Source organism: Balaenoptera borealis, assembly GCF_965194805.1.
Source record: "Balaenoptera borealis genome assembly, chromosome: 13".
NCBI classification, from domain to species: domain Eukaryota; kingdom Metazoa; phylum Chordata; class Mammalia; order Artiodactyla; family Balaenopteridae; genus Balaenoptera; species Balaenoptera borealis.
The window spans coordinates 69,533,386-69,548,307 of NC_138870.1; the positions used below are offsets into that span (position 1 = coordinate 69,533,386).

General features: G+C 40.9%; 2 protein-coding genes and 1 pseudogene across 14 annotated transcripts in view; 1 reads left to right on the plus strand and 2 right to left on the minus strand.

Annotated features, from left to right (window-relative positions):
• CCDC59 (coiled-coil domain containing 59) overlaps positions 1-3,305 on the minus strand; it is a gene marked incomplete at its 5' end in the record, with an annotated part of 5,081 nt that extends 1,776 nt beyond the window's left edge. The window contains 3 exons of the mRNA XM_082350767.1: positions 632-731; positions 1,835-2,171; positions 3,152-3,305. Of these exons, the coding sequence (XP_082206893.1) occupies positions 632-731; positions 1,835-2,171; positions 3,152-3,305 (591 nt within the window). The remainder of the gene's footprint in view (positions 1-631; positions 732-1,834; positions 2,172-3,151) is intronic.
• Positions 3,306-3,489: 184 nt separating this feature from the next.
• The window catches only part of METTL25 (methyltransferase like 25), a gene marked incomplete at its 5' end in the record, with an annotated part of 303,322 nt that continues 291,889 nt past the window's right edge, over positions 3,490-14,922 (plus strand). For 8 of the 12 annotated variants that reach the window (XR_014233388.1, XM_082350758.1, XM_082350755.1 and 5 more), the window contains one exon: positions 3,490-3,751. Coding sequence is in view for 9 of the 12 variants with exons in the window: in XM_082350758.1 (XP_082206884.1) it covers positions 3,490-3,751 (262 nt within the window). Of the gene's footprint in view, positions 3,752-3,771; positions 3,845-5,386; positions 5,512-6,944; positions 7,053-10,564; positions 10,693-14,922 lie in introns of those variants that run through there. The other 4 variants (XM_082350751.1, XM_082350760.1, XM_082350752.1 and 1 more) reach the window with 4 other exon arrangements.
• On the minus strand, positions 6,357-11,943 carry LOC309609646 (LIM domain-binding protein 2 pseudogene; annotated as a pseudogene). Its single transcript has 2 exons — positions 11,862-11,943; positions 6,357-7,215 (listed from the first exon to the last, which is right to left on the minus strand). The product of its transcript is annotated as an LIM domain-binding protein 2 pseudogene (transcript).

Genomic DNA, 14,922 nt, shown 5'->3' on the forward strand with positions numbered 1-14,922 from the left:
CAGCGCCATCTTTGGGGTATTTTTGATTGATGTGCTCTCCTTTTTAAAGTGATAGATTAATATAGCTTCAATATAATAAACAAGAATTATCCATAAATAAAATAATTTTGTTGAAGCTGTGGATACTTTTGTTCTGCTCATTTGAAAAAGGCTGTTATAATTTTGGGTTTCTGAATGATAACGAAGTGTGGTAACTTTTTGCTAAGTTAATCTAGTAACGTTTTTAATAAGCAAGACCAACTCTTTAATGTAAATTTATGAAAATCATCTACTTTTTTTAAAAATTAGTAGTTCTCAAATTTTATTATGCATAATCTCTTGAGGCACTTGTTAAAAAAAATGCAACTATCTGGACCTTACTCTTGAGAAACACTGTCCCAGATGCTCATATTATTAACCTATAAGCAGTACCTTTAAAATCCTATTCTTGACTACTACTATCACCTCTCAAGGGTAATATAAACAGTCAAGGAATCTGAATGTTGAAATTCTCTGGCTCTTCTCAGATTATACATTTACTCAGCAAATATTTACAGAGGGCATACTATGTGCCCCATATTAAGAAGAAAAGCTTACATATACACTTAGGATGAAGAAACATGAATCTAAATATTTTAAAAGTAAATCTTACTTGTCTCTTAGCAGCACGCTTAGCTTGTATCTGCTCATACTCTTCCTGTGCTTTTTGATTTGATGTTTTCTTTTTATTTTTCTTTGGAATAGTAATGGAACTTTGCAAGATAAATGAAAACAAATCACAAGTATTAAAAATAATATAACCAAAATTATGACACAATTATGTCAAATAGCACTTGTATAGTCAAATCTCACTAATGCAACTTAAGGGGTGGGGGTGAAGAGAACTTGAAAGAAAGAGGACATTAATTTTATTAGTAAAATGTCCAAATAACATATTAGAAATTTTGTTACAGTTTTCAAGATATAGAAAATAGTAAATGGAAAGTCTTCGAGAAATATTTCAACCAGGGAAAATACAGAAAGCTCTGAAAGATCTGAAAATGTTTAAAAACAGGAAACCACATATGAATGGTAGAAATGACAGACTGAAAAAGGCATTAATTTGAAGGACGTTATGAAGGACCTTGTGGGTGTACATGAACTTTAATCCCAAAGTTCTTTGACCAACTTGTCTCTATTCCATTTTATTTGTTTTTTTAATTGCAACCAAGTCTATGTCCTCTGGGGAAAAAAAAAATCCAGGTTAATAATAACAGTAGTAGTAGCAGTTAACACTCATGTAGCACTTCCCATGTATCACATGCCTTTTTAAACACCTATATTAATGAACTCATTTAATCTTCACAACATCTGAGATAGGTCTAAGATACCATAGTCTGTAAATAATCCATTCTGGGGTTGTACAACATAGCAGCTATAAATTACATACTTACTATTATTATTTGCATTTTAGAGAAGAGGACATTGGGCACCAACATATTAAAGCCAGCTCCAAAGTCCACAATGTTAAGCACTACACTATAATACCTCTCAAAAATTAGATTTTTTTAAAAAACATACATTAATAACAGGAGTTAACCATGGTCCAAGTAAGTTAAATGTACTTGAGAGGCTGAAATCTAAAACCCAGGTCTCTTAATTCCCATTCCATTACTTCTATTAAGGCTACCTGACTTAATTTATAGTCATTTAAGCTAACATGAAAGCCTCCATGAAAATATTTTCACATAATTACCTGTGACTTCTAATATGCCTTAAGAAAAATCCCAATTACTACAGAAATTGTTCTGTAATCTCTTTCCTAAAACGCGACTTACATCTACAATGAAGAATTTCAAAAGATGGTAATACATACTTTATTCTTATGCTACATTGTTCTTCTGCATGAGGCTGCTCAATGCTACAATGTTCTTCAGACAAAGCCTGGTCAATGCTACACCGCTCTTCTGGCAAAGGCTGATCAACTTGTTCTTCTGACAGAGGCTGGTCAACTTGTTCTAACAAAGACTGGTCAGCTTTTCTAAGCTGCTTCCTGAGTCTTTCCTCTTCAGCTAAATAGAGATGTTTCAGATGATCAGGGTACCGATCTGTGAACTGGGATTCCCGTGAGGTTTGAGCCTTCTTTTCCCTCCATATCAACTTCTTGTAATTTTGCTGAATTTTTAGTTTTCTTCGAAATGCAAAGCCTTGTCCTGTTGAAGAATATGTCAGTCATGAATTACTTTCTGAGAAAATAATTTGCATGAAAAATGTAGTTGCTAAATTAAAATTAAAAACTTTTTACATCATCACGTTTAGATGCTAGAATTACATTATGTTTTGCTTTAAAACGTTATTTCAAGAAAACAAGTTTAAGCTAATGGAATAAACAGTATACTGGTCCTTCGCAAAAAGACCAGGCTAACAGTAATTGTGCAGAACTAAAGAATCTCAAAGAAGGAAAAAAGACTAGAGTGTTGCACAACTCCAACTTATTGTATTCACAAATCAAACAGATTTCTTAATTCATCTAAAACACTTAACCTAGGTCTTCACTAAATACCTGCGGGAAAAAACCCTCAAATCTATTACCTTACATTAGAGAAAATACTCTACGACTGATTTTCTAAAGTAATTCAACGCAAACGAGGAAAGACGGTGTACGACTTTCTCAACAGCAATTATCAGAAAACTACTTATTTAAGATTTATACATTCCAAATGGGTTTTAAAAGTACTTACAAACAGCAAGACAAAATGAAAAACACAAACTAAAACGAAGCAAATAAACACAGTAAGAGAAGACTGGAGGGCTCTGGGGTATTTGTCATCAGCAAGAGGGTGGGGCAGTACATTTCCGGCCCCGCCTTCTATCCTTTATCGTAATACAGGCACAAATGGACTCATAGATTCTCTCTGCTTACGGTTTCACGGGGAAAATGTAGAGAAAAAGAGTTCTCATTAAAAAATGGGATTAAGTCGAGGAAAATGTTGAAAGATTTAGAGCAACACTGCCTCGCCTTCCCATCCAGAACTCTGAGAAGCCCACGGCTTCAGCAGATTTAAGAATAGATTTCTCTGCCCCAAGTACGGCTCGGTCTGGTTCCTAAATCCTTCCCAGCTTGGGCGGATCGTGTATCCTAACATTTCGCAGGCCCGAGGACTTGTAAAAGGCTGCCTTCTTACATACATACCCTCGCGAACGCTCCCCGCGAAGGCTTGCGGATGATTAGGTCGCCACGTCCTCCGTTTCATATTCTTATTTCTGAATCCGACCAGTGAAACTCCTTCGCCACGCGTCCCAAAGCTCCCTCTCTGCCCCCTTGCTGCATGCCTTACCGGCGCCATGGCACACCAACCGCGGCGCCAGAAAAACACAACTGGCGCGGTAAAAAATACGTCATCAGGCAGAAGCAATCAGCCGCCCACCCACAGTCCAGATCGGAATTCTACTTATCCGGCCTACACTTTCCACTGAGCCCTTGCCTTGCGGCCACGTTTGCGCCACCTACAGCCCGGGAGGGTGGGCGTCATGGCGGCTTCTGGGCCGCTCCCGGTGACCCAGGACCTGTCCACGTTGCGTGCCAAGTTGCAGGGGCTGCTGCGGTTCCTGACGGAAGCCCTATCCATTTCCAGTGCACATACGGTGGACTTCTACACGGAGTCCGTGTGGGAGCAAGTGGTCGACTTGCCCCCGGAGACGGTGCTGGCGGCGCTGAGATCGGCGGCGGAGGCGGAGGCGGAGGCCCAGCCCGCGGAGGCGCGCCTCCAGGTGGAAGCCGAGAGCGGATCAGGTGAATGGCTGGTGGGCGGGGCGTTCAGGAAGGCGGAGAGACGTCCCGCCCAGTGAAGGGTGGTGCCCCGTAGCGGAAGTCGAGCGGAAACAGGTACGCGGCGGGGCTGGCACTGGCGGGGCCAGGATGCGCTGCCTGGTGGGGAGCGGAGCCCCTTCTCCGCTTCCTGGCGGCGTGCGGCGGGACGCTCCTCCCGAATCCCCTGTCTTCCATGGGTGCTTGTGTATTTCCACAGTTTAAGGAGAGCAAGAAACATTGCTAGGACCTTTCTTCATTTAGTGATTCAACAGTCATTTTCTTAACTGGAGGGGAACAGTGCTTATAGATTGCACGTGGAGCACAGCAGAAGCTAAATCAACACCTAACAATCAAGATCATTTAAAATGGTGATTATGGCCAAGAAGAAAATAAAACCAGTCAACTGTGATAGCGACTGTGTGAGGAGGCTGCTTTCACCTGGTTGGTCATGAGCATGAGAAGGCGCCGGCCTGCAGTGAGCCGCAGGAAGGGATTTCAAGCCCACGGAATCGCGGAGGCCCTGGGCAGGAAAGAGCGGGGCGGGCTGAGGTTCAGATGCCTGAGTGGCTAAAGCCAGGTGCCGGGCAGTGGCAGGTGCGGCCAGGGAAGTAGGCAAAGCCGGATCGTGCGGGGCCCTCTGGGCCTCGGAAGGATACTGGGTTTGAAGTAGGATGAGAAAGCTTTGGGCCATTTAGTCAATATAGTGCTTTAATATACTTTACATTTGAAAAGATAACTGTGATAGTTATTTGAAGAACAGACTAGTAGGGCAAATCTGAGAGGTCAGTTAGAAGGCCATTTCAGTAATACAAGGAAGAGATGAGACGATTGTGGGCTGGGATGGTAGTAGTGAAGACCGGGAATATTTGCTATCTCTTTTGAAAACTGTTTATAAAATATCTACTACTGAAACTTAGATTCTACTAAGGCAAGTACATTTTGGAAGTAGTATGATGAGAAGACACCAGCAGGATCCTGGGATTTCTTCTACTTTGTTTCCAGGCGGTCCCAACCTTGCCCTTGCTAGTGAACTTTATTCACTTGAGCATTCTCTGAAGGCAAAGCGCCACTAGCGGGCCTTCCTATGATAAATTTTGGTAAATAATGGTTTCTTTAAAGTCACTGTTTATTGTTGGAAAGTTAGGCACTTCTTTTTTTTGGTTGTTAACACAGTTTATTATTGGCACACTTAACAGTAAAGCATACATAAAATACAGCTGTTTTATAATACACGGAGCCACTGTCTTACACGTATAGAGAAACGCATTAATATGCAAATGGAAAATTAGTTTTTTTATAAAGTTTCACATAAATACACTGGAATTGCTCCCAAAGAAAAGTCCCCATAAAAGAACCAGGTTAGGGCTTTACAAAATATTATACAGGAAATATACCATGAAAAGAAACAACAGTCAACTCAGATACAACAAAAAAAAAAACACAAAAGAGTTTCAGATTTATTAAACTGCCCACAAAATTAATGGATTACATGGCTTGAAAATATTTGGATCAACAGAAATTTTACAAACGCCTACATTCTCAAGGAGCCAAGTGCCTTTCTTTACATAAAAATCAGCCTTGGTGTCTTTGATGACAAAAAGACATTTCTTGTTTCAGCACTCAGGCTCGATTGAACCAACTCAGGATCAAGGACCAATTGACATTAGCTCAGCCATAAATTACCCTGCTGGGCCCTCTTAGCTGTTACCCAATGAAAGAAAAGGTGAAGGGGGAAAAAAAAGGTACATTTAAATTACTTTCCAAAAGTGGATTTTTTTCCTTTTCTTTTTTTACTGAAACAAGTAACTCTCAGATGCAAGTCAAAAAGCAGAAAATATTTTACAATATTAAAAAGTCTGTCTGTAGTTGGGTTCAGCATAGAGTGAGCACTGAGAGTTTATTGACAATATGGCGTTTGTTGGATGGTTGGGTGGGGCGGGGGAAATGAAATTAACAAATGTGGTTAAAACCGAGCCAGGAGAAGCCTAGCTTTTGCTCTTATTTTAATTACGATCACTGCCAGTATCTGTGTTACCTGTGAAGGCCTCCAGGGAGGGGTCATGGAAGTTTATTTGGACCGATCCTCTCAATTAAAAAAAAGAAATAAACTCAGATCCCTGCGGTTTAGAAATAGGTATTTGCATGGAAAAGTTTTAATGTCTCTTCCTTTCTCTGCTGTGAGTAAGGCTCTGAAATAGTGATTGTAACTTACAGGGGCTATGGACAGTGGATTCTGGAGCTGGTCAGTCTTACTGGGAAGCTTGGGGTGGGGGGTTTTCTGATTTGGGCTATGGACAGTGGATTCTGGAGCTGGTCAGTCTTACTGGGAAGCTTGGGGTGGGGGGTTTTCTGATTTGGTCTCTTGAGTGGTGGGAGGTTCACTGTTCCATGGGCTGCAGTTCCCCAGGGCGGGTGAACTGGTGAAGTCTTCCTCGTCGTCCATGCCGTGGGCTGCATCATACTGCGTGTTTTCTAATCTAGTGATTAGCCTTTCGTCCTCGTCCCCAAACTCACCTCCCATCAGAGCTGGCTCTCCTACCACCATCACATCCTCTGAGGAGGACTGAAGTGACTCCTTCAGGGCCCCTCAAGGCTTCTCCTTAAATTGGCCAGAAGGGGTCACTGCTGTTGAATGACACAGGTCTCCACCCCTCCCAGGGTTGAGGCTGCAGTTCAGGATCGCTCCTAGCCCAGGTACCTGACTGGACAGACTCAGGTTGGCAGCTGGCGTCTTCTTCTTGCCGCCCGTGCTGTTGGCAGTGTTCCCAGTGCCGCTGCTGGAGGTGCTGCTGGTGGAATTTTTTCTTTTTGTCTGTTTCGTTGTCGGTTGCCTTGTGGGTTCCGGTGGCGCCACCATCCGCTGCCACTTCTGAAACAAGCAGGTCTTCAGGCAGTCTGGTGGACTGAGGTTGTAAGTTTTATGTCTGGACATCAGTTCCTGCATTGGCTCCAGTATTACACACAACCTGAGGTAGTTGACGGTGAAATCTGTTAGCCCCACCCTGGTGATGTTTTTGGACAGCTGATCCAGGACCTGAGGACCTTGTGCATGCATGGCAAGAATGCTTCTTGGGACTAACTCTCAGTATTGTCTAATGGTAAAGTGCCACGTTTTTATTCTCATGAGATCATCAAAGGTGAACTCCAAGATCAGTCTGCCTTCCGTACACACCTTGGTAAACATGGGCTTCCCGTGCTGGGTGACCATCGCACGCTGGCCGCAGTCCACCATGTTGGATGAGCTGTGGTAGGATTCTTTCGAGTGTTTGAGAATGTAATACAGGTCAGTATTACAGACACAGTGCTAAAGTAACGGGGGATGAGGGTCCCGCCGGTAGCTGCTAGTGTTGGAGGGTCTCCTGCAGAGGCGGGGGGTGGCTGTGGCTCACTGTGGGGACGGGGACACTGGCAGCAGAAGTTCTGGGAAGTACTCCTGGGCGTGAGCCCTCCCAGAGTCGGCCATTAGCCCCACCAAAGAGCCGGGTAGGCTCCAGTGCTGGGTCACCACTCTCATAATACCTAATACCTATGATAATGTGGCAACTTAAACTCCAAAAGAGTTTAAGATCATGTCTGTCCTGCTGTATTCCAGCACCTAGTAGAATATCTAGCATGCATAATTAAATACTCAATGACTATTTGTTGAATGAGTTAATGAATGACTCATTCTGGCTTCCAAAAGAGTAAAAGAAACTAATTAAATATGAAGCCCAAGACTTTCATATGGGTTTAGCCTAGGCTTCATACAATGGAAGAATTAGATTGTTTACATATCCTAATAATAACAATAATAGGATTAATTGATATTTACTCTTTTCCCTGCAGTGTATTGTTTGTTTGCATATTTTCTCTTTTAATATTTACATTAGTCTGGCAAGATGGGTTCTGTTTTCCCCATTTGTGAAATTGCCAGTTGAGGAGGTAATTTACTAGGGGCACAGCTTGTAATGGAGATGCAAGCCTGGGTCATCTGACTCCACGGAGTCTGAGGTCTTTACCACTGTGATAAAGGTTTTTCTGGATTATTTAAGATTGAATTACAAAGGGCATTTATTATCAAAACTGATATTTTTATGACCTGGATACATTTCTTATTTTTTGTTTTGTTTTTATTGTTTCCCCTTCAAGAATGTAAGAATTGTTTTGTTCACTGTTGTATCTTTAGTGCCTAGAATGGTGCCTGGTCAGAGTAGGTGGTTGATAAATGTTTGACGAATAAATAAATGAATGATGCCACTTATTTGTTCTCTCAGCTAGGAATAAAATACATCTTTTGGGAAACACAACCAATTTTGTGTCAATTCAACAATAATGGAATCTAGACTAGATTATTCACCTTTGAAATGTCTCTGACCCTGACAAATTTTATATACAAGATATTCAATTGTACAAATGGTCTGCCACCTCCAGTATTACAAATAATGAATTTTTTATAATGTATGCTTGTAAGGAATATTAATTTTTGTTTATGTAAAGATTATGTAAATATGGACATTTTCTCCATTACTATATGAAGTCTATTGTTTGTGTCAGAGAAGAGTATTTTTTGCTCTTTGACCAGATTTGTATCTTATTAAAGAATTGTTAGTTTCTCTATAAGTATAATTTAGCACTTAATGTTTATACTGTTTAGTCAGACAGGGTACAGATTCCAATTCTTCCAGCTCTGTGACCTTGAGGAAGTTTGTTCATTCATTCATTCATTCATTCAGGGAACATTTACTTAGTGTCTGCTGTGTGCCAGTACTTTTTTAGGAGCTAGGGAAATAGTAGTAAATAAAGCAAATAAAAATCCGCATCTTCATCTTGCTTGCATTCTAGAGGGAATAGAAATAATTTTTTTAAAGTGCCACAGAGAAGAATCAAGTAGCAAAGAGAGGAGTAAATAAGGGGATGGGCAGGAGGAAGATATGTTTGCAACTGTAAATAGGTTGTCCTAGCAAAACTTCATGGAAATAACTCTGGACAAAAAGTCTAAATAAGGAGAAAATTGAGTCATGAAGCTATCTGGAGGCAGAGCATTCCAGATAGTGAGAACAGGGAGTGCAGAGGCCCTGATGTGGGGGCAGGTGTGGTGTGTTCAAGGAGCAGCAAGGAGACCTAAATGGATTTCCATTAGGGTCTCACAAGAAGTATGGTTTTCTGCCAGCTTGATATGAGGAGTTACAAATAAACACAGTTCCCAGAGCTGCACTGAGTTAATGCACAGTGTGTGAAAGTACAGTAGCATATGTTTGGCATAATCATTTGGTATTTTATGAGACCAAGTTGTTTCTGAAAATCCTCAGTGTAACCATTTCAGTAGATTTCTCTTGCCAGGTCATATTCTGGCCTGGTCAGCGTCCTGAAAGTTTCTTTTCCTCTGTTCATCTAAAAAGAACTAGAGAGAAAACAATCTTAAGTCTCCACAATTAAAAAGGAAAGATGGTGAAAATAACTGTATTTTAAGGGCATAAATTATGGGTGTTGTGGTTTGAATTGTGTCCCCCCCCCAAATTCATAATTCGAAGCCATAACCCCCAATGTGACTATATTTGGAGATAGTCTTTAAAGAGGTAATTAAGGTTAAAAGAGGTCAAAAGGGTGGTGCCCTAATCCAATAAGAAGAGGAAGAAACGCCAGAAGGGTGCACACAGAGGAAAACTATGTGAGGACCCAGTGAGAAGGCAGTTGTCTGCAAGCCAAGGAGAGGGGCTTCACCGGGAACCAGCTAGCTCTGCCAGCACTTTGATTTTGCACTTCCAGTTTCCAGACTGTGACAGATTTCTGTTGTATAAGCCACCCAGTCGGTGGCATTTTGTATGGCATCTTGAGCAGACTAATGCAGTGGGCTTTGCAGACTGCCTGGTTCATGTCCTGGCCTCACCGCTTACTCGTTTGGTTAGCTTGGGCTACAACTCTTTGTGCCTCAGTTCCTCATCCATAAAATGGGGATAATTATAGTACCTACTTGACGGGGCAGTCTGAAAGTTACGTGAGTAAATACATGGTAAGGGTTAAGCGGAATGCCTAACAAAGAGCAGCACTTAACCCATGCGTTCACTTGACTAATGTTTACTGAGCGCCTTCTACCTACCAGGCCCTGTTCTGGACCCTACTGTTATGATACTGAACACAATAAAATCCCTGCGTATGTGGAGCCTATGTTTTAGTGAAGGTTGATACCCAGAAAACTGTATACGCGCGCGCACACACACACACACTCGTTTTCCAGGAAGGGCAAGTGAAAAATGGTCTATCTGAGGGAAGAGTGTGTCAGGCCAGGTGAATAGCAGGCACCAAGTGGGAACACGCTGGGTGTGCTGGGAGCGCAGCAGAGCCATCCAGGTGAGATTGATCAGAGATGAGGTTTGAGTGGCGGCCTGAGGCAACGTCATGTGGGACTTGCAGACCATACTGAGGGCTTGGCTTTTACTCCGAGTGGAATGGAATGCTCTTCAAGGACTTCATGAGGGGGTATGCTGTGTGATTTATGTCTCAGAGGGATGACTCTGGCTTCTCTGTGGAGAAGGTGAGGGAGGAGGAGGTGAGGGTGGAAGCAGGAGGACAGGATAAGGCTATTAAAATAGTCCAGGGTGGGCTTCAGGTAATGGCTGCTTGAAGAGGTCAGGCAGTTCCTCCAGCAGGAAGCAATGACAAACACTGACCGGATTATTAAAAACTATTGGAAGGTTCTGGAAGGTGACCAAAGCGGGACAGAAATACGAGCAGAGTTTGCTGTTGGAAAACTGCTACTGATTGGGAAGAACTGTGAATTCATGACTTTCTTGCTGGGGGTGCTCCAAATCCCCCTAGATCTGGCAGTGGAAAAGGACATTCTTCCCAGCTCAAGATGGCCACGACAGAGTTCAGAGATGAGAGCAGATGGAAATTTAAGGAGCACATTCTGGAAGGAGGGCCACAGAAGGGCTGAGATCTAAGATGTGCATATAAACTCTGGCTAAAACCCTGGATGAAGTATAGACACACCCACCCCCACCCCCAAACACACACACACGTGTGCACATGTGGGCACGGGAGACTAAGAGAATCCAGCAAAAACACTGACGAAACTAGCGGGATGGTGAACCCTTGAAAGGCAGAGCTCCTGGCAAGATGTGCAGACTTGCTGCACCTTTGACAGAGTATATTCCCCAAGCTGTGTACACAGCTTGGGTGGCAAAAATCGAAAGCCTGATTGAATTTCTGTATCAATGGGCAGAATTCAGGGCTGGCAGAGCAACTGGAAATTTAGGCTGGGGAGCGTTGGAAACAAATGTAACCGCAGAGAGGATGAGCCCCCCAATCTGACTATCAAATCCACCCAAATCTTTATCTGCCTGCTGAACTACACAGGCTCAGGGATACCCTCAGGGGGCAGGCTAATAAATCAGCAACTGAGCAGAGACACCATCTGCTGCACGCTGAGGGGGAGATAGATTTCAGTCTGAGTCCAAGCAAGTTCACTTCTTAGTAGAATAACAACAACAAAATCCTTAGGAAAACAAAATAGATCCACTACAATAAATTATCCACAATTCTGCTTTTCAACCAAAAACTACTAGATGTGCAAAGAAACAGGAAAGTATGACTCATACTCAGGAAACTGATTCCAAGTGAGCCCTGATGCTGGATTTAAGTAGCTGTGTCCAGAGAATTAAAAGAAAGTGTGACCCAAGGGGGGAGAAAATGAGTTAATAGGAGCTGATCCTGATTGGGCTCAGATGTTGGATTTAAGTGGCTATCATAAATATGTTCAAAGAAATAGAAGAAAACAGCCTAAGAATTAAAGGGAAACACAGTATTAATATTAATTATACGACCTCCCTTATAATTGTTTTCATTGGAAGAGTACACACTCATTGACAATTATATTAATGTTACACGTGACCTGTTGCTGATAACACGCTCTCACACAGTTTCTGTGGGGTAGGAATTCAGCAACTGATGAACGGATGGACCTGGCTTAGGGTCTCACGGTTTCACAGTCCACTTGCTGGTGGGGCTGCAGTTGCTGAAGTTGGTTGAGGTTGGGGAACTCGCCTCCACAATGTCTCACTCACATAGGGGGGTAGTTGGTGCTGCCTCTTGGCACAGGGCCTCAGTTTCTAACCATGTGAGCCTCTCTGTGGGGCTCCTTTCATGGAAGCCGTTGTGTTTGCACGATGTTCTTGTTTTTGTCTGTGCTCAGTCATGGTTGTGGACTTGGCACGGTCACAGACTTGGTCTGATATTGGTGTACTACTGTAAACGCTTTCATATTTAATAGGGAAGAGTGTGGTCCGTGTGCCAGTGCCAGTTCCACGCCAGCTATAAGCTGCTATCTCTCTGTCACAGCTGATTGTTATTTTTTTCCTTTTTCACAAGTGTATTACCTATCTTACAAAGTTGTAGTAAAGCTGAAAAATGATGTAATATGGCTCCTAACATAGAACTGGGAATACAGCATGGATTCAATAAGTTGTGGCTAATAAATGATGAGGGTTGTGGTAATGATGATGTTGGTGGTGATGGTGTAATTAGGTCTTTCTTTCCTTGGAAAAAATAAATTTTCAAGAACATCTGGAAATGTATGTGCTCCTATAACACCCCATATACTCTCCCATATCAACACCTGTCATCCTGGTGTCATTGTCCGCTGGCTTGTCCCTATCTGCAACTAGATTATAAACTCTCTAAAAGCAAAAGTACAGTGTTTGCCTTTTTCAGTTTTGTGTTCTTAGCACATTGAACAGTTTCTGGCATATAGATGAGTAAATTATTCTTGAAGAATGAAGTGAAGCATAGATCTATAAAGAATGTTATTGAAGGTATCCGTGCAAATATGGTACTGAACTAGATAGCTGTGGTGTGATTTCTGTCCATATTATGTTTGTCGTCATTGTTTTTGTATGACTCGATCCAGCTCATAGGTTTTTTAACTTAATTTGCTATTCTTTTCCTGTGTGAAAATGCAGTACTTCATTCAGTACATTGAAAATTACAGAAAGATACCATGGGAATCTGGGGATAAAATCAAGGCAGGCATCATTTCAGGCTAAAATTTCTGAAAGTTTATCACATATATGGGTGAGATTAACCATCTGCAGAAAAAAGCCAGTAGTGATAGTTTCTAAATACTTTATTGATAAAACAATCTCCTATATCTCATCTCAGGGATTAAGATTTTGTTTTCCCCACTTCAAGGGAACTAGGCTGTGTCCTTAGGAAGTAATGACTACATTTATAAATCTGTAACATTCTCAAGTGAATTATCTTTTGGTCTTCAGGAGTTAATTGGTCTTCATAAGTATAGAAAAATCTTCCAAAAGGCAAAACGGAAGAGATTCTGAGTTAGGATAGCCAAAATATTTTATGAAACCAAAATAGATCATGACTACACAGGACACTCAAACAGCTACCCAGCTTGATTAAAATTTTCTTTAAGAATATCTGGCTTTATTTGTTCTAGTTGTAATTCTAAAATTAGGAGACAGTGTCTCATCAAATGAATGATATGGGTTATCTCCGTGTAAAGTAATAAGTTTATAAAGTCAGTTTCTTATAACTTTGCTTAGAATCAGTTGTGGAAAACCTATTCAGCTCTCAGGAAATCCAGGTTTCTGTGCCTGCAAAGCCATCCTCTGTGACTTTGCCAAAGCCCAGGGCTGCTCTAAGACTCTGCCAGAGCCTCCAGGGCCTCTCTTGACTCTCTTCTTTCAGCTTCTTGAGGCCATATGCTACTTCTCCTGTTTCTTGTTATCGTCACTTACATGATCCTTACCAGGATTGGGTGCTGAATAAATGTTTAGAATTGGTTCCTTTTGGTGAGCATCTGCATAATTAATTTACTATCATTTTAATTGAACAGCACAGGAAGTTTTTGCCTATGATAGATTATTTTGTTGCGGTTTCGCTTAAAGTATTTTTATTGCATCTCAATAAATTAAATTGCTTCTTGGCCATTCTAAGTATTTTTTTCTTGCTGGTGGTGATGGTGGTGATTATGGTGCATTGAAATTGTGCTCACATTTAATTTGAAACACGTGAAGCCAGAAAGCATGTTGGAAATAGAAAGTGAGAACAACAGAGAAATAATTAGCGTCATCTGTTTTACTCTGTTGTATTTAACTTTTATCCTTTCACTTTCCATATGTATTTTCCTGAACTCTATTTTCCCTTTTTATATTTTTCTGGGTCTTTTTAGCAGCCTTCAAGTGTGGAAATAATTTCACACAACAAAAAGATAGTGGCAACTGTCAGCCCAGTTCCTGGGTTGCTGCTGTAATTATGGGTAAGGGTGACAAAAATGCAAACAAATCTTTGGGAACTCAGGATAATTTGTCATCATATTTTATTTATTTGATATATAGAAAGTGCTTTCCAATTGTTCCTTTTAGATGGGGCCATTTAGAACTTGAATTTATATTCTAGTTTTTAATGGTTACCCCCCCCAACTTCTGATTTCCCCCATATCATTCAATTATTAAGAAGTTTAGTAAAACAAAGTTCATGAAAATTCCTCTTATCTATGGCATTTTTTTCCCCTCATTCTACTTAAATTATGCTTATACTTAGCCAATCAGAATAAATGTGAGTGTCTTCTATTTGTTTAGATATTCATTTTATGTTGCTTGGTACTTTAAATTATTTATTTATTTTTGTTAGATGGGCATTATCTAAAAAACTCAGACTAGTAAGTTAGACCATCAACAATAAGAGAGGATCTGTTCAGTACTAACAATACTGGAGAGAAAAGTGTTATCTTTTCAAAGTTAGATTAATTTTAAAACTATGAAATTTATATTAAGAATTAATAGCTATCTACCAATGAATAAAAGAATAATTTTATGTTGTTTTAAATATTTAAAATGATCTCTAGAAGCCAGAGGAAAAATACTTAGTTGAATTGTCTGTTATAATATTAACAATGGGTAAAGTAAAAGGTGAGGAAGAGTAAAAGATAGTGATTCTTAATCTCTTAGGTCACAAATCCCATTAAAAGGCTAATTCAAATGAACACTATCGTACCTCTTCCTTAAAAAGAGACATATATGCTCACACATAGATGTAAAACTTTACGGATAGCTTTCCGTGATTCATAAGCTTCTTTAGCTCTTAGACCTCAGGATAAGAACCGCTGGTTGAAAGCATTATTAGTATTACAGAGCTCTTTGACTTCATCTTGCTTTAGA